We start from the raw sequence: 21750 nt of genomic DNA on the forward strand, positions 1-21750 counted from the left end.
CACCCCGGAGGCCCGTCTGGGAGCGGGCTGCCTTCCTCCCCCGCGCCACCAGGCCCGGCCGGGACGCCCGCCACCGGGGCACAGCTCGGAAGCGCAAGCGGCCGGCGCCCCGGAGTCCGGGTGCCTCTCGAGACAGACCCACAAAGGGCACGGCCGCGGTGCGCGCCCCCCAACCCCTCGACCTGCACGGTGGGAGGGAGCGAGCGCCACAGGTGACGCTTGGCGGGACCACCGGGAAACCCCCTTCACCCTCCCAGGCGCCCGCAGGCACCAGCTGCAGCCCCCGACCCCGAACCGGCCCGAGGCCCCGCACAGGCCGCCACGCGGAGTAACCTCGCCAGTGCCCCCCACCGCCGTTACCCCCGTGAGCCCAGCATACACCCGGCGCGCTACCCCCCCCCCCCGCCCTTGCTTCTGCCCCGCGCCGAGACCCGCCCAAGCGGCGACGGGCCGCGGCCGGGCGAGAGCCACCGCGCCGGGGGGCCGCCCCCGCGCCTCACCTTGAAGATAGCGTAACCAGCGGCAGTCTCGAACAGCACCAACATGGCGGTGGGGCCGGCGGCGGGGCCGGGGGGACACGGCCACGTGCGCCAGCGGACGGGACCCCTAGCTCAGCACGCGCACACGCGCGGCGGAAGAGGAAGTGGCGGCAGCGGAAGTGAGGGCACGCGGAGGGGGAAGCGGTGGGGCCGCCTTCCCCGCGCGCGCTTGCCAGCCACGTGGCGGCCGGCGGGACCACGTGGCCGCGCGCGGCGGGGGGGGGCTGTGGCACAGCTGTTGTTAACGGCCGTTACCGCCGGTGCCCGCCCCGTCCCAGGGGCGGCCGGCGGCCTGGCCTTACTCGCTCCGCTGCGCCGTGTTCGTTGAGGGCTCGAGTCTCATGACGTGAAAAGCCTCCCAGTACGCGTTCGGGGGGCTGCCCGCTGTGCCGAGCGGCTCTGGGCTGGCTCGCCCCTGTCCTGCGCCCGCCTCCGCGGGAGCAGCAGGGCCCTGCCTGGCGCCCCGTGGGCCCTGCGGGCGGGGGCAGCCGCCGCGCCGGGCAGCGGGCCCGTGCCCCAGGGCTCCGCGGTGCCAGCATCGTCGAGTTTTCCTTCCCGAGCGCGTCGGGGTTGGCGGCCCTGCGGGGCTCGGCCGGCGCTCCCGGCCCGCTCCCCGCCCCTGGGGGTCCGCCGCCGCCTGCCCCGCTCCGCGGCCTTGCTCTCAAGGCCTTGTCGGCAGATCCTCGCACGGACACGAGGCTTTTTTGTAAAGAACCTGCTGGGGCGAAGGGCAGCGGTGTGCGCCTAGGCGGTTTGCCTTTCCTGCTGAGGAGCGCCGACTCACAGACTTAGGCGCGTTTAAGACCTGCGTTTTAAGGGCTGGCCGTTTCCCAGCGCTGCTGCGGCGTCCCGGGATGCGGGCGCTCCTCTCCGGGGGAAGGCGGAGGCCGGTGGCGGGTCCGGCTGCCCGCCTGTGCCACCTACCGGTGCCTGTCCCGGTGTGGCTGCTGCGCCCGGGGCCCTGCTGCGCCCGGCAGCCGTCCAACAGCTACGGCCTAGCGGAGCGCGGGCGAAAACCGCCCTGGCCAAGCCCCGCTTCCTTCACACCGCGGGTTACCGGCGCTGGGAACAGAGGCAGAGCTTTTCCTGCCCGCAGGATTCTAAGCAATGCTTGGGCTGGTTTCAAATCAGACATTCGTTGCTGCATTTTATGCAACCGTCTGTAGGACCTCTCCTGCTTCTTATGTAAGGAATATGCTGCAAAGCCAATAGCAAGAGAAATCTATGATTCATATCATTCTTAATTTTTTTTGTAGAAGGAAAGACTTTGGTGCTTTGGATAACCATTTTTTTTGAAGTCCTACAACAGATAATATTGCAAAAGAAATTATGTTCAACTAGAAGAAGAATCTGCAGCTTCTCCCTAGCTTTAAAGGACTGGTTCTGGCGCTGCTGGCTCAGGGAGAGCACTACTATCATGAAGAGCAAATTTAAGAGTAAATACTACTTAACTGTCTGACTTAGAACTTTCTGTTCATCCTGTTTGCCAGCACTAGTCGCTCTCCAGCAAGTATGTTGGTATGATGAGATTACAGATTGTTCATCTGTTAAAAGTCCAGTTCTATAAGAAATTTGGTTTTGATGAACTGAAGAGGCTTTGCACAGACTAGGTGGGCTAATAGTTTGGAGAAAAACAGTAATAGCTCTTGGCTTCTAAACTGTACACACAGCTTTGGAAAAGTCAGCAGTAATTCGAAGGAACAGAAGTGAACTTATATTAACTTCATGTGATTGGGATTAGTTGCAGATGGGGAAATTAGAGAAGTCATAAAACACCTGAGAATTGAGGTTACTAGGGCAAGTAGCCTTGGTGGTGACTGTGGCAGCAAGGATAACTTTGGGCTTGGTGGGAAGAAGCTTGTATAGATATATTTAGTCCTTTTAAAACAGTGTTGTTTTTGTGTTTGAAGTTTGCTGTGTGTTGAATTTGGGTTGTCAAAGAAAGTGTGAGTTTTGCTGATGCGCTACCATAGTTCTTGTGGGCTGGAGACCAGCTTGTGGATGCTGCACAAGTGTAGCTTGTACCTGGAAGAGGTAATGTGTCCACAACTAAGAAGGGAGTAAAGGATTTCATGTTACTAAGTGTGTATGCAGGTGCGCATGTTTCAACACTACCTTTATTGCTATCTATAGGGATAGGTAACTGCATTCTGACTTGTATAAGTGTTAGTTTTTATTGCAAGATTGCATAGAAAAAATTGGTGAAATGAAGAAGTACACTCACGTTTCGTGCCACAGTCTGAGACTTTAGCCTTACTGCTATAAGGCTGCTCTCCCAGCTCTTACAACTGCTTTAGTGTGTGAATAGCACTGATATTTAGTGCACTGATATTTAGTACAGAGTAAGCATTTGTCATGTTCTGTTGTTAGTCTCATGTGTTGCTGTGAAGCCCCTGAATGGCTTGTTTTGGTGCTTTTTGTAGCATTATTAAGCTGCTAGCTGTTACTGTGAGCTTGGCACAGTATTTAGCTTTCCTGCCTACTAGGCCTTGCCTAAGAAAGATCACCTTAATTCTGTAGCATCTGTTCTGGTTTCTTTGTTTTCTTCCTCCCTTGGTAATTCTGAATTAACAGTTGTGATTAAAACTTAATTCCCACGAATGCAGATACTGCGTAGTTTCACCGGCCGGTTAAAGCGCATCCCTCGGCGCAGCGACGCGTGTAATGCCACGCGGTTAGCGAAATGCTGCTGCGCCTGTAGCGAGGGGAGTGTACAAACCCACCTGTGTTCGCTCTGCGGGGCAGGCGTCAGGGGCCCTTCGGCAGCCGGGCCCGCGGAGGCCACCCGCAGACGCCGGGCCCGGCAGTCGGGGCCTGGGGCGAGACGCCCTCCCCGCCGCGGCCTGGCCGCCTATTCCCCGCCGCTGCCCGGGCCGGTGCGGGCGAGCCCGGGGGAGCGGCGCCTCCGGGCTGCCGGCGCGGGGAGCCCCGGGGGCCGCAAGCAGCGCCTCCCGCCGGCCACCGCTGCGCGGTGGGAGGAGTCGGCGGGCCGCGCCGGGCGGGAAGTGAGCTCAGGCGCACAGGAAATCCCGCCCGCACCGCGGCCTGTGTTTGCGCTGCGGGCAGAGAAAGGAGCGGAGCGCCTGCAGCGGCCCAGCCGAGCCTGCCGCACGCAACGGGGCCGAGCCATGTCTGATCAGGTACGGGTGCCGCCGGCCCCGGCCGACCGACCGACCGCCGGCCCCGGGGGGAGCCGCCGCAGGAGGCGAGGGGACGGCACGGCGCGCGGCCGCAGGCCCCGCAGCCCCGGGGGCGCGGGGGAGCTGCCTGCGGGCGCCCCCGGCCCGGCTCCGCCTTCTGTGAGGGGCGGCTTGGGGCGAGCGGAGGCGCCTGGGGCGGTGTTCCCCTCGGGGAGTGCGTGTGGGGAGTGCCAATCTCCGGCCTCGGCCAAACTCTGCACCCCTCCTTGTGTTTTAATCCCCCTTTCGCCTTCGCTCAGGGTGTTTGGTGAGGAACACGGGGGCGGGCGCCGGGGCTTTGGTACTGGGGGCGGCCCCGCAGGGCGCCGGGCCGGGATCGACGCTGGGGCAGCCCCGGCCCTGGAAACCCGGGAGCGCACAATAGTTGTTTCCTTTCATTTTCCATTTCCCGGGTGTGTAGTAGGAAGCTCTTCCCCCGCAGCAGACTTTATGCGGGTTAGGCTAACCCTACCAGGTCCTCTGTTTGCCCTAGAAATGTAAAAGGAGGGAGGAAAAAACCCCGGACTGACTTATCTGAGCGTTGCTTGCCTGTATTAAACACCCCGTCTTTCACCAGGACTGCCCTGCCTTCACTCCTTGTTACGTTCCTGTCAGTTCTGGCTTCTGAACCTGGGACTTAAATAGTTACTTGTACTGCACGTGTGTGGCTTGCTTGGCGTGGTGTGTATACAGTCCTTTGCTTACAGCTACTGCTTTAGGCTATGTGACCTCCTGGTGGAAAGTTAAAACAGCATTCCGGTTTTAATTGTGTTCTATTTTGCTTTATTTTTTTATATTGCCTTCATATGGCATGGTTTTCTAACTTTGTCACGACGATTCAACTTTGGAAAAATCAATGTCAGTATCTGCAAATGTTTCCTGCAATGCTGTGAAGTCAAGAATAGTGCTCCTGCCAGCCAGGAAATTAAAAGTATCCAGAGACAAGGCTAAGCTTGGTATACGCTCTGCCTGCCTTGAGGAATAGCCTGGATACATTATGACCCATGTATAGAAACCATTGCTTTGTGCGCTGGTGGTCTTCCTCCCCGCCCCCGACTTTCAAGCGCAGTGCAACTCTGCTGATGAGGTTGGTGCTGCTGCCTGGCTCTGCCTGGGAGGGTGCAGCTAGGAGCACGGCTCTTGCTGGCACCCATTAGGACATGTTTCCAGTATAGTAAAATACGTCAAAGTGGTTGCACAAAAAATAGCAAACTCTGAACTAGATTTTGTAGACTGATCTTCATGTGACCTGCCCTGTAGCTCTCTGCATTTATGAACTAAGGCGTGTTTTAACGCATAGCAGCTTTCATTAGTTAATATCTTCTCCAGGCAAGCTCTGCTAAAACACATACATATTTGTTCTTTGGGTGTGCTTGAAGTATCTAAAATCTATTACATGTGATAACCTTTTTTTTTTGATAGGTCTTCGAGTAAGGAACCTGTTTTGTTTTGGGGTTTTTAATAGAAAAGTTAACATTGTTACATGTTGTGTCATTCAGTTCTTGGGGGACAGTGTGACAAGAGATAAACATGCTTAAATAACAGTAGAACGTGTGGTAATTCAGCACTGTAAATCTTCTGTTTATCAATCCTACAGGAATAATTGGATTACATGAAGTTGTGGATTGCTTACAGTGTCTTTCTTTTTGGCTCTGGAATTAAGAGGACACAATTTGTCACCAGTTACAATAACTTTGGCTTGTCTTTTTAATATAAATAAAGAAGGATACTTGATTTAGTTAATGTACTTCCAATAGGAAATTAGCTTTTATGATAAGGAAAAATACTAGTGAGAAGGGCAGACTTTAAAAAACACATGGCTGCTTGGTGGGATCTAAGCAGAAACAACAAGAATTGTTTTCCCCCTCCCTTTGAGGGTCTCAGACTGTTTTTGCTTTGATTGAATCTAGATGCTGGCATTTTTACCTGTTCGTGTAATACTAATAAAGAATGCTATAGTTTGTGTATGTTTCTCCACTCATAACAAATGCAAGAGTTTATCTACTGTGTTAGGAAGTGTGTTGTAGTCTTATTCCTCTAGTAATTTGGGGTTTGTTGTTTTTAAAAAAAAAATGAGTATAGGATTTTTTTTAGGCTTGGACACTGAAGTTTGAGCGCTTCAGAAAACTGGAGGAGGAAACTTGCAATAATGCTTCCTTACAATGTTTGTTTTCTGGTTTCATTAGTCGTGATAGCAATACCAGTGTGTTTCATCGAAGAAACTTTGGGTACTTTTTATGGTCATGAATTTAGTGTTGGTACATAAATGTGAGACAATTCTAGGAGCCTCATTTTGTGCTATTTAGGAAAACTATGGCATGAAGTCTTCAAAACTTCAGGCATCTAATGAAAAGTTTAGAGCTTGGGAGCGTTGTGGTATTCCTGTTCTGTTTGTATGGTAGTCTTTTTTTATGTACTGTTTCATAAGATACCCTAAACACCAGTTCCTTTCACAGTGCGAGTAAAAGTCTGGAGGCTTGCTTGCAGATAGCTGATCCAGGATTTTTTTAGTGAATGCTTGTAGTTTAGTAACTTTGCAGTCTCCTTGCTTTCTTTGTTCTTAAGTGGTTTTGTGTTGGCTTTACCATTCAGCATTGAATGGCAGTATAGTTCACTGACAAAATGCAGGGAGCTGTTTCAGACTTACTGGGTCTTGCTGTGTTCTGATTTCAAGTATTTTGCTCGTTTTTTAAGCTTCAGTTATTGGCATTGTCAATATTGATTTGATCTTATTTCTCTTTTCTTGATATTTCAGCTCTGTTTGCTCTTATTTTGTGGGTAAGAGGTTGCTGGGGCTTTAAACGAGCATCTCTTGTAGTATGATGTTTCAAGATGCCGGTTCCCTCTGCTTTGTCTACTGTTTGCTGCTTCCCTCACTCGTTTTTAGTCCTAGAGCTCTCATTCCCTGAGGGCAGGAGTCAAACATCTTATGAATCATTGCTTTTCGCTCATACTGGCCAGAGGCACTGTCATAGCAGCAATGATGATTTGTCGTACTTTGTACAGGATGATTTGTTTTGGAAAACTGAGTAGGTAGATCTGTGACAATTGCATGGAATTGTATAAACTAATACAAATGCCTCTGCTGCTGCAATAATATGCTGCCGTGCAATTTGGTTCTTATGCAAAGTAAACTAAGAAAGTGACTGACCTGAAACATCACGTAAAGGGACAGGATGTTCTTACAAATTCTTTCACTGGTAGCAAAACAGGAGATAATTTTGAAGTTACAGGCTTCAGATCTGTAGAGATTAGAATCTCTTTCTGATACCTAGAGGTTAGTAATCCTGCATACGGACAATAAAAATGCTGTTTGTGCAAGTTATCAAAACAAGTCACAGGTTCTTGCTTTTCTTTCTCTTTTTAGTCGGCAGTGGAAACCAGTGTATTTTTATTACTGCAAATTGTGCCATGAGATTAGAGTTTAAATATGTTAGAAAAGGAAAACTTAGGTGGGGAGCACGGTTGCTGTGATGTGACTGTGTTACCAGTGAAGACTCCTTTCACGCTTCAAAGGTGACTTGCTTGGAGACCTGAGGGTGTCTAGCTTCTTGAAAGCTTGGGGTCAGTTTTGGGTTTGAGCTTGCAGGGTGATGAATCCATCCGAGCAGTCCAGGTTATACCCAGGTGGGTATTTAAAAAAAAAATAAATAAAAAAAAATTCAAACCAAGTGAAGTCTCTGCCTCATACTTTTTTGTCATCACTGAAACTGAATGGATCTGGCTCGAGGCAGTGAGTCAAACTGATACAAAGAGCACTTCCTCTCTCTTTCTTTCCTACAGACTGAGACTGGTACAGATAGGGAAGGTGTCTGCAGACTTTCCCCCTGCTCTTCCCTGAACTTTTAACATTCAAAGAAGTTGTGCGTGTTTAACCTCTTTAAGGAGCCGGGGGGGGGGGGGGGGGGGGGAGCTTGGAAAGGCTTGTCTGCCATTTTAATTTGAAGATAGAGACCTATCTGGATGGACTTAATACAGAAGGTTGGTATGGGTTGGTATGGTTTTTTGGTGCTTGATCCTAAAGTTCAAGTCCAGCCATACAAAGGATATTTCTGTATACTCAGCAAAAAGTCCCTTTAGGACTGTGAAAATGTATATGGTAGGTGTCTGTACATATTTTGCTTGTTTTGTTTACCATGTTAAGCAATAAAATATGAAAGGAAGATCTGAAATGTGATCAGCACGATATCCTTGTTTCTGGTTACTTGGGAAGATTTCTTCATCGAGCACCATCTGGACCCGAGACAGTGTCTGTGTAAAATCCGTTCATGCTGCAGTGAAACATACTAAAGGCCTGATGCAGAATACGTAGTGACAGGCAAGGGATGGGGTTAATAGTATCTCATCTCTCAGCTGTCTTATCTATCTGCAGCTAACATGAAAACTTAATTCATGTCTTTTAGAACATAACACTTAAACACTTTTGATGAGCTTTAGCGCTCCAGTTGTTGAATCAAACTTCTCTGTACAATTAATTCTTATACTGGAAAGATATCAAAACACCATAGTTCTTAGAATTGTAACTTTTAAGAATTGTGATCTTAAAACACACATGCTAGAAGGAAGCTGTTGCTTGATGTTGTTTTGTGGTCGTAAAAAAGTAGGTGGCTGACCATCCTTTTGAAAGTAGTGAACTACTGTTGATGTAATAGGCTGAAAAATGTTTGCATGTTTCACTGTTTACACTGATAGGGTGTCACAGGTGCTTTCTGTTTACTTTCCTCAGGATGTTCTATTTTCTGTCAAATATCTGAGCCTCTTCGTACACTTCCTGTATTTCTTTTTTGCAGTATGTTGACTAGGAGTTAGTGGTATAAAAATCACACTTTCATTTTTGCATCTGTCATCTATTCCAAACGGTCCTTCTCTCATCTCTTACGTTCTTCACAGCATTTCTCTTACATCACTACTAAAGCTTTTCACAGGCCTTTGATAATATTATGTTGCTATTATTTTCATGCACAGAAAGGAAGAAATAAGGTGCCTTGGATAGTCTGATTTCATGTAATAAGGAGGATGACAGCTGTCGTGTTGGCCAGTGAAAATAACGAAGTGTTGAACTGATCAAATTTTTTTTTTAAACGTTTTTTCTTGCAGGAAGCAAAACCTTCAGCCGAGGACTTAGGAGATAAGAAAGAAGGAGAATACATTAAACTCAAAGTCATTGGGCAGGTGAGTTTTTACATAATTATTTGTTGACATTTGGTGGAGGTGTGAGTTGTTGTATTGTAGAAATGAACAAATGAAAGTTAATACTTTCAGTTCTTCAACATGGATCATCCCCTGCCCTAAACTACTTGTCAGTTGCCACTAATGTGCGTTGGTATGATCTCTGGTGTGGTTTCTTTTTTTTAAAAAAAACTTGAGTTATCCTTATGACTCAGGATTTGGTCATTGTGGTCCTCATCTTGCAGCTAGGGGACTTGATGCATTGAGGGATTGATTTATCCAAGGATATGAATGAAATATGTGGCAAAATTGATAAATTCAGGTCTTCATAGTTCGTGTAGTACACCAAGCATGAGGTCAACTTTCTTGGGCAGGGATGGCAGGAGGATTCTGTTGGGTGGCATGTTGGTAGATATGAACAGTGGATTACAAGTTTGAATTCAAGTTGTGTTGGAATGTGAATGTCGAGATCCTTCAACAGAAGTCCTTCTGTGCAAAGAACCCATAACTCATATGACTTAATACAGTATTCTTTGTTGGAGTATTAGCGTGATTGCTGTGCTGTTGACTGGAGATGGATGAGTTAAAGTAGGACTAGCACAAACTAGTTTATCTCTTGCTGGTTTAATTGGCAACGGTGAGAACACATTCAAAAGCTAAATGTGACCCACATGGGTTTTGCAAAGAACCTCTTGCAGTCTTTTTTATCTGTAGCCATTTTGGCAGTTGTAGTTACTTGTAACTTACGGGTGGTAGGAAGGACTACAGAATAATGAGACCTATGATTTCTCTTAGGTCAATGTTGTGTTGCCAGATCTGCCTGTATCCTAATTTCTAGATAATTATACTAATTGAACGAGGTTTCGTTATATTCGTTTATTTTGCCATATTTCGTATTTTGAAGTGCAAGCTGTAACTTGTCTCTTTCGGAATTTTAGAGCAGAAGTCCCCTGCATATGTATGTTTGTATTTCATAACTACATCAGCTGGTTAAAGATGGAAGCACAGACTGAACCATGTATGGGTTTTACTACTTTAAATCCAAAACCTCCATAGTGAGGCTATACTATGCCATCTGTTTTAAAACAGAGGTTCCTGTGAAAGTGCATGATGAATTTAGTGACAGATAAATCATCCCGGAGGTTCATGTTATGATGCACCAAGGTATGCATGGTGATAGTTAAACTGCATTCCATGTTAGTTTTACATAAGTTTTTCTGAATGAAAGTCTTAAAATTAGCATAGATAGACTAAGCAGCTACTACAAAGAGAGTAACTTTTTTCTTTTCTGTTCTTAGGACAGCAGTGAAATTCATTTCAAGGTGAAAATGACAACACACCTCAAGAAACTCAAAGAATCATACTGTCAAAGACAGGTTTGTGAAACAATAACATGCTCTCTTTAAAAAGAAAATAAAAAAGCCAAACACTTTACTTGTCTTACTGTTCTTTCAAAGAAAGACATTTGTTGAGACAGTCTAGCTTCTGTCTAGTTAGCGTCAGGATAGGTTTCTGACAGTACAAATATAATGGATCTCCTCATTTCTTTTGACAGATATTTCTATTTAAGACAGTTGTGAATTTTGTAGTAAGTTAATATTACTGTTTGAAAATATATAGTGGCTGCTCAGAAGACATAGAAGTTACCTCTTAAAATGCCCAGGCATGCATTTATAGTTACTGTAAAATCTTCTGTCTCCACATGAAATTCCCTTAAAGCTGTAAAATACTGTGGCTTAGGATGAAAGCAGCCTTAGACGTTGTGGCGACCATTAATATGGTAATCGATTAACACTAGCTATTATGCCCTAAGTTAAAGAAATCTGCAACATTAATTGTGGATGTAAGTAAATAGTAACTACTGTTACAGAACAAAAATATATCATCACTTCCACATTCTGTGGCAGATATTGTCGATTCACTGCTGCTATTTCCAGAAGCCCTGGCCTAGTTTATCCCCAGCTGTGGGGATAGATGCCTTGTGTGGCCTTTTCTCAAGTAGCTGTGTGGAGTTCACTTCAGGAGATATAATCATAAGAAATAATACTTGGGGTTTTTTCCTAGTACCTTGAGGCAAGTTGAACTTGTCAACTGGAGTGTTCTTTTGTAGAATGTGTTCTTTTTTCCTGTCCTTCTGGAGTAGGAGAAAAGAAAAGATCAAACACCAGATATGTTTGTAGCCAAATCTAAATGATTAAAATTGTGATTCATTTGAAAAACTTGAAATATTAAAATAAGATCTTGGAAATAGTCCATTTGGCAGCCTTACTGACTGATGACAATGCATGTGTGTGGAGTTCTTTTTTTAAGAAAGAAATAATTGTTTGAATGAACACAGCTGTATCTGTCTCCTGGGCTGACTTCTGGAGACTGTGTGATTTCCTTCATCAGCAGTCAATACGGTTTTTAGTGTCAAGTAGCCTTTCTCTGGTAAAGGGACTGTGAATATTTCTTCCAAGTTGGCCAGAGGGATTGTTGGAACAGTGTGAACTGTTCTTTCCTGTGAATTTTTCTTCCTAGTTATTTGCAGGCAGTATTTCTTCCATCTAATTGATGCACAAAGCAGGTCATATTTCGCTTTTGGTTTTTTTGCTCATTACTTGAAAGAGGAGAAAAATATGAAGTGTTTGCCTCATCTGTTGAGGTGAAGTATGATATTCTGCCGTAACACAGGGACACAGTACAATAGACATGCTGCAACTTAACTGTATTTACTGTTGGGATGCTCCTTGCTCCCTGTTTGAATGGTGTTCCTTTTTCTCCCCCTCAACTCTTCTATTCCTTGTCCACAGCACAGAGCTTTTACAGAACTGGTAATGGTAAAGGTTGCTGTTCCTTCCTATGGTGATAGAAGATTGGGAAAGCAAGGACAGGAGTTCATGAAGTAAACATCATGTTCTTCTTATTGCCTTAGGATCTTTAATAAGACTGACAGGGAGTTCAGAAAAAGACAGGACCTTCATGTGTAACGTTGTCTTGGAAGGGAGGGTGTAGTCAGTACTTTATTTACAAATAAAAAAGGACAAGAAAAGACAAAAAAAGCTAAGGAAACTTCCAAGTTGAGCTAGAGCTCCAATGAGACATTGGAATAAACACTCATTTTAGCACTGTTACGCTCCTTGAGTCACTTTTTTGTAGTCTACATGGTTGCAGCAGAATAGCTCCCAATGTAACAGGAACTAACGCGCTTTTTTTTTTGACTTATACATGTGTTGTTTTTATTAAAAGTGTTTTTCTTGTAAATCCATATAAGTTTCAGTAACTTTTTTTCTTTTACATCTGTTTGTGTTTTTTTTTTTAGGGTGTTCCAATGAATTCACTCAGGTTCCTCTTTGAGGGTCAGAGAATTACTGATAATCATACCCCCAAGGAGGTGAGTTTCTTTCTATGAAAAGCGTTATGTAGTTCGCTGGAGAAACTGAATACCAGATTGGTTAGTTTCTCTGTTCTGCTAGGCTGTTAACCAGAATATGAAAGTGTTTCTTTAAAGATAGCCAACTTTTTGGACTACAGTTAGTCAAATACAGTCTTAACTATTTGTCTAACTAGAATTGTTAATAAGGCTGATGGGCAGTTCAGAAAGAGCCTGATTGGACCTTCATATGTCCTGTTGTTTCAGAAGGGAGGGTGTAGTCACTGCTCACCAGAGACAAAAAAAAAGAAACACTAAGGTAACTTCCCAGTTGTTGGCTTCGGAATAAATATGTATTTAGTTCACATTTATTAGAAGAAAGTGTAAATAAACACAAAACAGGTTATTTCTGCTGTCCAGTGACTTCCACCAATTGACAAAGCAAGAAGAAACACTGTTATAATAAGGACCTTCTGAAAAATCAAACTTGTGTACTGTGAAATTGAACAAGTTACCCACTTTGAGAGAACAGTTGTAAACAGGCTTTGAGTTGCAAGCTGTAGGTCTTAGCTGTATTGTGAGCTAGTAGTGGGCTGTATGTAATTCACGTGACTGTACAGCTGATGCATTCACTATGATTTTGGTTGTATTCCTGCACGTCTGTTGCCCAAGGAGGGACTTAGAGAAAGGTAAAGCTAGCAAATTCCAGGCTAATGTGTACTGCTCCACAAGCGGATTTAAACTTCACTGATAAGGCTTTTGCTTTGACTGAGATGTGTAAGACTGAAGGAAAAGGACTGAAAATCATGAGTGTTGGCTAGCAAGATGGTGACTGAAATTTTTTTTACCCCTTTGGTGAATTATGATGGGACAGAGGAACAAACCATTGTATAACTTGTCTAGGACCTGCTCTGAATTCAGTACACCAGATTTATAACAATTATGTGCTGTTTTTCTCTGTTCTCACAGCTGGGGATGGAGGAGGAAGATGTGATTGAAGTTTATCAGGAACAGACGGGGGGTCACTCAACAGTTTAGATCCTTCTGTTTGTTTTCTTCCCCTTTAATCCTTTTTTATTTTTAAATAATAGTTCTTTTGTAATGTGGTGTTCAACACTGAATTGAAACTGGCACCCCATCTCTGGGAGTTTATTTTCAAGCATCTTGGTATTTTGAATTCTCGTGCTCATTATACACTATTGTTTCTATTTTCATTGTGCTGAGCTTTTGTGATCCAGCTACAGCCTTGCTCCCCTCTTCCCTTCTGCCCTCCCCTTTAGAAATACATGTACACACATGCATTTATATGTTCACTAGGTTCGTGCATTTCAGGCACGAAGGCTGTAAGATCTGCCAGGTGGGCGAGTGTTCTTAATGACTTCCATATCTGCCCTGAAGTTTTGATGTGTGACTGTTTCACTCCTGGACTATAACTTTCAGTGCGAGATGAAGTTTTTTCAGAGAACTAAACTGTGGAAAAATTGTGTGTCCATAACTCAGAGCTATTTTACTTAAATTGTGCTGATGGCCCAGCGAAGGTTACCAAGCTGGAAATGGAAAAGCTAGAACTGTTGTCATCTGTACGTTGCTCCAGAGATGGCTTTGCTGAAGACATAAAATTGAAAACCCTAATGATTCTTAAATCTTGTCAGAAGAGCCCAGAAACATCTTAACTTCATATAGCAATTAGTACATGCAGGTATTCATGCAAGAATGTTCACAGCAGACAACTGGTGTTACTTTGGCACTCTTGTTTGTACCTTTTGGCCTTGGACATGGGTTTTGAATGGACGTTGTCTGTACCAGCTTCATTTAAAATAAACAAGAAAAACAATTTTATAAACAACTTGCATTTTATTTTTAAATGTTTGGAAATGAGCAAAACCATTAAAAGTTATAATTAGAGCATGCTTTTCCAGTAACTATACATTGATGTCAGAATAAAAATGTGCTCTGTAAATATACCTCACTTAAAAAAAAAAAAAAAAGAAAAAAGAAAAAAACCCACAACACTAAAATCCAACTTTTTTCTACTTGCCCTAGTGAAATACTTGATCTACTTGGATTGCAGGTGACTTTGAGACTACTAGCTGTTTCTTTTCTTATTAGAGAACATTCACATACAGTTACATACAGCTTCATGCACAAAAGGTAAACTGAAAATGCAACTTGGAAGGAAATATGAAGATGGTTTTTAATATCTATGTTCCATACAATTGTGGTACCATTAAATAATCTCTCTATGCTTCATGACCTAGAAGTGTCATGTTAGTTCATCAGGCATCATTATGAGGGTCGACTTCATGTTCTAGGTAGTTGCAGGTTCTAAATGGTTAGTTTGAGAACATGTTACTAGGTATCAATGCCCAGATGGGTGGTTTGGGGCAGGGTAGTGTGGAGAGGAGGTTTGTGCACTGTCCCTGCTTCAGCCTTTCTGCGGATAAAAAGAACTTGTTTCTGATTTGGTTTGGTAAATCAAGCTCACTATGAATGCCAACTTCATTTGAAGACACATTTTAGTGCTGGCATACTTGGAAGAAATTTCAGATTTTGAGTGATTAGTTTTTATGGCACTTGCTGTAAAGCTAGAAATGCATTTTTTTATGCTTGTGGTTTGTGTCCTATTTCTGATTTAGTAATACTTTTGTACACATAGTTGCACTAAGCAATTTTTTTAAAGATTAAAATTTTTGTTTACAAAATGTCAGAATATGGGGTTTTCTTGAAGTATTCTATGTAATTAAATTCTTAGGGGGAAGAGGGATTACTACGGTGATGTAGAACAACATGGCTTCTTTGCATTTATTTCCAATTGCTTTTTTAGAATACTAAATATATCTGCTTCAGAATACCAGAAATAAAACAGCTTTGTGATTATTATCAGATCATCTTCTAATTTAAATTTGTATAATGCTCTTGTTAGACAAATTCCCATTATCCATCTTCTGAAAATTAGGAACTGAGGTGCAGGGGATGGTAGTTTACTCAGGTCACTCTAGAAGCTGAAAGTGGAACTGAGAAGAGAATCCAGATCCCCTGGGTTTGATGCTAGTACTCGAGTTGCTGCACCAAATTTCTTTGCTTCTTACTGTTCACTTTCCTCTTCCAAATCTGTTTTATATGCTCATTTATATCAGCTTTCTAGTTGAAGCACTGCATTTAGTTCTCTCGAGACTATGGAGGAGGGCATCCTGCAGAATCCTTCCTTCAGTAGGATGAAGCTCAAGGTGAAGATTTCTTTCTGTTGTGTAACCTTGTCCTAAAATACAGCTCTTTATAGAGTGGATATGGTACCAGTGACAAACTGATTTGACCTCTCTCAGACTTGTTGTGAAGCCTCAGAGAGTTAGTGCCTCAGTGGAGCTGCTGGTCTAAAGTGATGTCTGTACTTCAGTAACTTGATGAAACAGTAATAACAGGAAAACTGTAGTCTGCCTCAAAGATTAACATTGAGACCTTCATGTAAAATGAGAAGATAAACCTGCTACACAGATGTGCTAGTACCCTTTTTAAGGAATTTCATTCTTGGAAATTGTACATTGAAATAAAACCAGAATTTTGAGGTCAAGGTGTAGACAGACTTGAATTTTCTTCATTTCTCTGGAAGAACTAATACTTTTCAAAGAATTTCTTTCTGAAAGATAGTCTAGAGTGGAATTTCTAAACCACTCACAGATTTAAAGCACATGACTGGAAGTCAGATTGGTCTTCGCATATTGGAGAAAAATAGAGTAAAGAATCTTTTTTTTCCTGCTGCAATTTTTCATTGTTTACATGCTTACCTGTATATTAGAAGAACTGAGTTCAGCTGTCGATGCCTGGTTTTAAGTGTTAAAAAAAGTGGTGGTGGGAGAATGAAACCATCTTCACTGAGTCAGTTATGCAGTGGAAGGTAGAAGCTAATCCTTACTTTATTTCTAATTATGAAATTAATATATTTAATATTCACTGTTGTGTGTAAAAGCTGTTTTGATAACTGCTTTACAAAATTATCAGTCAACATATTTTCTTAAGCCTGGTATGTTTAAATGATTTTTGTATTCTTTTAAGTATAAATATATCTACATGATCATAAATTCAACAAAAAGGTTTTTTTGAACTTAAATATGTAAATATTGGCAAGGTTTGGACTTCAGTTAGGATGTCAGATAATGCTAAAACTTGAAGTCTGCCACAAATTTTGACTAACCATGTGTTATTTTAGAAGCACTACAACTGTATATTAGTTTTTAACTTTTCCTACTTTAAATGGAAATTATTTTTAAGAATACAATAGTAAAATAGCTGCGCTGACCTGTGCATCTTCTGTATGCACTTCCGAATTATTGGTGTTCAGGTAAATTTTCTTAAATAAGACTATCAGCTTCTGAGGTACCATACAGAGAACTGTAGGAATTGTGCAAGTTGGAAGAAGTGTAAACTGGTTTTGTTTTGCTTTTAGAACGAGTACTTAATGCATATTTAATTTAATGAAGTTCAGCTTCAATTTAAAGACTGCAAAAATTGATTACTCTTCTCCACAGGAGACTCTCTACAGGAACTGCAATACAAATTGTATACTTTCTTGTGTTAAATAATATTAGAGAAGCAGAAAATAAAATAAACCTGATTTACAAGGAAGAAAAGTTCTTATCTTGCTGTAGTTTCTCTGTTGTCATCTTATTGTTGATACTGAAAGCTAGCCTGTTCTTAAACAATGGCACATTTATTGCATTGTATTGGTTTGGAGGATTCCTCCAAAAGTCAGCACGGAGGACTTCATACCTTTTGTAAACTGACAATTCCATTGTTTTCTCTCAACACAAAATGGACCGAAGAATCTGGGATGAAGCTGCAGAGGATAAACTAAATGTGTTCTGGCACCTCAAGAGGTTGGTCTGGATTCATTTCTACTGACTGATAAAACATGAATGCTTCTACTTGCTATCGGTAGGTTACATACACAGACTACTGTTGCAGTCTGGGGAAATAATTTGTGAATGAGAGTAGTACACATCCCGAAAAGGAACGTTCCTCACTTGGATCAGGTTGGAACCTTGAATTAGACTGGAATTGAAAGAGCTCACTACAGTGACCCATTCCTGGCACGAAGCATTTATTTATTCTTTTGTATGGCTTTCAGGCCTTGTTTTTCAAGCAGCTGAAAATAAGAAAACACCCAGGACAAGGAACGTCTTGAGCGTGTTCTGGTCTGGTAGCTTGTATTAGTAGTGCTTGTTGGAACTGGAGATGTTCCAGATCTGTTCTTTGCCTGCAAACAGCATTAATAAAGTGATTTGCAGACACAAGACAGAATTCCTGCTTGGGTTAGAAAGCTGGTGAATGAATTGAAAGCTGCATTGAATTGAAACTCACATGCTCAGCTAGCTCGTTGCTGGTTCACTGGCAGGTTCTATGACTTTGCCACTGAGCCTGGACAGGAGATTGGACTTCTCTCAGGAGCTGTCTTTGAGCAGGGTTTGGAATGGGCTGAGGAGAAAATGTTGGTTTATGCTAATAGGTTCTTGTAGGCCAGTATGTTCTGTCACAGCAGGATGAATAGAGCAAGCAGGTGGTAGTTATTCCTGCTTCGCTGTAGTTGCCATATATTCTCTTATTCCTGGCACTGCTTTGTGTCTGACAAATTGATGTATGCTTCCTTAAGAAGGCATGTTATGCTATTGGCAGTGTTTTAGTATGTGGTATGCAGACTCCCAAGTTCCTGTGTTTTGAGGTGCTGGTAGGAATGAGTTCTGGAAGCATGCTATGCTGGAGTCTGCTCTGATGGACTGCGTAAAGGTAATCATAGTTTCAGATGTGTGGGGAAATCTAGTTGGGCTTCTGTAGTGTAAATGTATGTTATAAATTCTAAAACAGTTAAAGAATACAGATGTATGTGAATTGCGGATGGAATGGAAACATTGGAAAACTGGTTAAATAGCCAAAGAACTGCATTGTGACTTGGAGTTTGAATCGAAGGCAGCTTAACTCCCGAGGTACCAATGCTGCTCCTCAGTGTTAACTACACTGATAGAACTCCTGACTAGAGAAGTATAGTCTGGCACTAAGTGTAAAGATGTATTATTATTACTGAGGAAAAAAATCACTTCAGTGTTTGATTAATAGGTACGTACCTGACTAAAAGCTGTGCTTGTGTTTTGGCTTCCTCTAGAGCTAGTTGAGCATCTTCCTCTTTCTTCATCTGCTCCTCAGCCTTGTATCTTGTCTTCTCCCAGTTTCTTCTTCCATACTCCAGGTGTTCTCCTGTCTCTACCAGCTGCTGCTGTTCCTCTTCTTTGCGTTTTTCTGCCTCTTAGAAATGGATCATCAACAACTATTAGTTGCTAACGTACTTCCTATTTACAAAATGGTTCTTTCATCAATTACAAATAGAAAGAAAATACTATTATAATACTGACATTAAAAGTATTTAATATTGGCTTGAACACATGAGTGTGTCTGTAATTGGATTTATTTTTTTTTTAAATCTGCTTGGTGTTTAGGTTTTCAAGCCTTCCTCTGCAACTATTTGTTAGGATCTGTTTTGTTTTTAAAACTGTGTAACTACTGGGACTTGGGCTTTCAGAGAAGATATATAATGAAAACATCAAGAAATGAATAGATGTAGCATGAATGTTGTTATTGCTAGCATCTTGCACCATTGCATTGTAGCTAGGCTGTAGAATTTCTCTACTTCAGGCTGCAGGCACTGTAGAAGAAAGGACTATTGTTACCATATCTGTTTAATAGAGGAGGAGGCTGAGCTACTGCAAGTTTGCAACTGAGTGTCACAGGAATTTCTTGGCAGACGCACAGGCTAAGTCTATGTCTTTATCAGAAATCATCCGTTCAGATGAATTATCTGCACCTAAAGTAAGCATTAGCCTTTCTATAGACCACCTGCTCCTTCCTGTTCCTCTAGCTGTCTCTTCTGAAACTGCAGAAGCTTTCTGTGATAATCCTCCTGCTGCTGCCAAATACATTCTTGTGCTGCATTCTCCAGTTGTGACTTGTTTGCTGCCTCCTCCTCCTGGCACCTCCACTGTTCTAGTTTCTGTAAACTAAAATGTAAATGATTATTAATTGCTATAGCAACCTTGGGTTTGCTGAATGTCCTTGCCAGAAGGAGAGCAGGTTGTAGCCCAAAGAGCTAAGCAGATTGCCAAAGCGAAGGGGAGAAAAATTAGAATAAAGAGAGAATAGGTGCTGGTTAGTGATACTTGGCATATGTCTGTTTGGTTCTGCAAATTAGTATTAAAAAAATAATAATTACTGTCTACTGTCCTTCATACTGTCTACAAGGAGGCAAAAACCTGAATTATAATTTTTACATGTGTGCTTTTGAGGAGGACATGAGGACTAGGGGATACAGGTATGTGGTTTACATGAAATAAAGATGTGGAGACAAGGGATGGAGGATAGCACAGGGGCAGCTAGGAAAGTTCAGAGAACAAGAGCTGAAAGAAAAAATCGGAATGCGTCTTTGTGGAACAAGAGCATGAACCCAGGCTATGCAACAAGCAAGAAGGCAATGGAAAGCCTTGATTGAGATTCAGATGTAAACAGAATTGCGGTCAAAATGGGGTGTTTTTGCAGGAGGATTCACACTGTGGGTAAGAAGCATGAGAGAAAGTCAAGGAGGTTCATGAAACAAAGGAATATGCTCCTTATTTTGGGGGACGGGAAGTTAAGGACAATCAAACTAAAGGTCTTCTGCTTCACTGAGTGCTATTTAAGATAATTTCCAAACTAACTCGGGGTTCTCAGTCCAGCAGTTTGACTTGAATGCCTACTTGCTTTTCCTGAAATAAAGTTAAGCAGGGCATGGCACTAACATCGAAAAATGCTTTATAGGTCAGATTTGTCTTTTCTTTTCAACCATCTGATTAAAAGATGCTACTTCTACAAATCTGGTTCTGGCAAATGCTGTGACCGGTGGGATACCCTCCGAAGTGTTCAGTCATTTCTAGGTAGGCTGCAGCTCTTCAAAATCACCCAAGGAGGTCGCTGTTCTACCCAGTAAATACTACTCGCAATGAGCAAGAATAACAGACACAAAGCAGTAAGATGGTGCCTGAATGTGTTGTTTCGTGTCAGCAGAATATTTCAAAAGGTGAATAGGAAGTGATAATTATATTACCCCAGAGCTTGTTTCTCATACTGATGCGTTGTTGTTTGTTTGGTTTTTTTTTTCACTAAAACTATGTCAGCAGAGGTAAAGAGCAAAAGTGCTCTTACTACATTTTTTTTGTAGTATAAAGTTATTGTATCATGAAGTAATAACCTACATTGCTATTAATTGTCTTTATAGCCATGTAGTTCTAACCGTGCTGAGGTTTTTGTCAGGGAAAATGCTCAGTAGTGGTTTTGGTGCTGTGTGGAAAGTGTTGGAATAATCATCTTCATGAACTCACTGTAAGCTAGGTACAATTGGTTGAAAAACTGAATTTGTTTAATGACTTTGAATCACTGTTGATACTGTTGAGTCATGATAAATGGATTAAAGTATTTTAAAAAAAGAAGTTAAATTAGTAGACATACACACAATACTAAACTTTGAAAAAATCCAATATGCTGCTAAAAGATGGAACTTTATGCATGTTTTAGATCAAAATGTCTCTGATGTTATCCTCTAGTTTGGAATTTGCCCGGAGGTACTGGATCAGTTTGCTGGCTCCTTTACACTCTTATGTATTATTAGTCTTCTATTATATTAGCAGATGCTTTTTATGTATACGTTTCTTCATGCTGGAACATTGGTGGGTTTGGATGCATATGCCTGGCTGACAAAAAGCAAAGCAAAGACTACAGTAGTTCTGTATCATTCCATTCAGATGTTCCCTTCTCAAATGAGAATGTTATCCTCACTAACCACATCTCCTCTGTGCTTCTCTGTTGTTTCTTTTCCAGATCTGCCTTCACTTTTTCCATTTGTTCCTGCTGCTCTTTCTTTTTCCATTTTTGTTCTTTTTCCTTCCTCCTCTTCTCCACTTGTAGCTGCTGCCTTTCTACCTTTTCAGCTCTTACTTTTTCCTGTGCAGATTTCTCTTCTTGCCAGAGTCCAGAAGGAATCTGAACAGGAATATAATTCATAATGCAGTTAAAGTTGACATTCTGTGAATGATGATTTATCTGTTACTGAGATTTCAAATTCTTGTTATGTACTTATTAAAGTAGATGTGACTTACGTGGGACTTTTCCTGTCTCTGTGGCCAACAATGCCCATTTTCTCTGTATGGTAAATGTTTTACTATTTTCTTCCAGTAGATACTCGCCTTTGTGGTATCTGATGACTCTTAGGTTAATTTCCTAGTATTTTAGTGTCCCAATAAGTTGCTACTTAAGCTATATTCTCCAAACCTCTGCCAACTACATGTTTTCCCCTGTACGTTCTCTTAAATGTTTCAAAGATGTAATACATGAGAGCAGGCACAGGGGCTTGATCTAATCCCGGGAAAGAGGACACTTTGAGGAAACGGGTAAAGTCTAAAAAAGCCTCTCAGTCTGGTAGCTGATCGGTCAGCTAGAGGAT

The 21750-nt window shown here is 42.6% G+C and overlaps 2 protein-coding genes across 2 annotated transcripts in view; one reads left to right on the forward strand and one right to left on the reverse strand.

The window, feature by feature from the left end:
- NOP58 (NOP58 ribonucleoprotein) overlaps positions 1 to 642 on the reverse strand; it is a 29702-nt gene extending 29060 nt beyond the window's left edge. Inside the window, exon 1 of the mRNA XM_075430499.1 lies at positions 501 to 642. Coding sequence (XP_075286614.1) covers positions 501 to 545 — 45 coding nt within the window. The 5' untranslated portion in view covers positions 546 to 642. The remainder of the gene's footprint in view (positions 1 to 500) is intronic.
- A 2899-nt stretch (positions 643 to 3541) lies between these two features.
- On the forward strand, positions 3542 to 14085 carry SUMO1 (small ubiquitin like modifier 1). The gene is made up of 5 exons (XM_075430305.1): positions 3542 to 3679; positions 8816 to 8890; positions 10186 to 10263; positions 12189 to 12260; positions 13209 to 14085. The coding sequence occupies exons 1-5, from the start codon at positions 3668 to 3670 to the stop codon at positions 13275 to 13277; spliced, it is 306 nt and encodes a 101-aa protein (XP_075286420.1). The 5' UTR covers positions 3542 to 3667; the 3' UTR covers positions 13278 to 14085.
- The last annotated feature ends 7665 nt before the right edge of the window (positions 14086 to 21750 follow it).

Source organism: Opisthocomus hoazin, chromosome 9 (assembly GCF_030867145.1).
Source record: "Opisthocomus hoazin isolate bOpiHoa1 chromosome 9, bOpiHoa1.hap1, whole genome shotgun sequence".
Taxonomy (NCBI): Eukaryota; Metazoa; Chordata; class Aves; order Opisthocomiformes; family Opisthocomidae; genus Opisthocomus; species Opisthocomus hoazin.

What these genes read in the sequence shown, in the direction of transcription:
- SUMO1 (XM_075430305.1), top strand. An exon ending in AACTCAAAGTCATTGGGCAG is followed by an intron (nt 8,891 to 10,185) that starts GTGAGTTTTTAC and finishes TTCTGTTCTTAG; the next exon opens with GACAGCAGTGAAATTCATTT. An exon ending in ATAATCATACCCCCAAGGAG is followed by an intron (nt 12,261 to 13,208) that starts GTGAGTTTCTTT and finishes CTGTTCTCACAG; the next exon opens with CTGGGGATGGAGGAGGAAGA.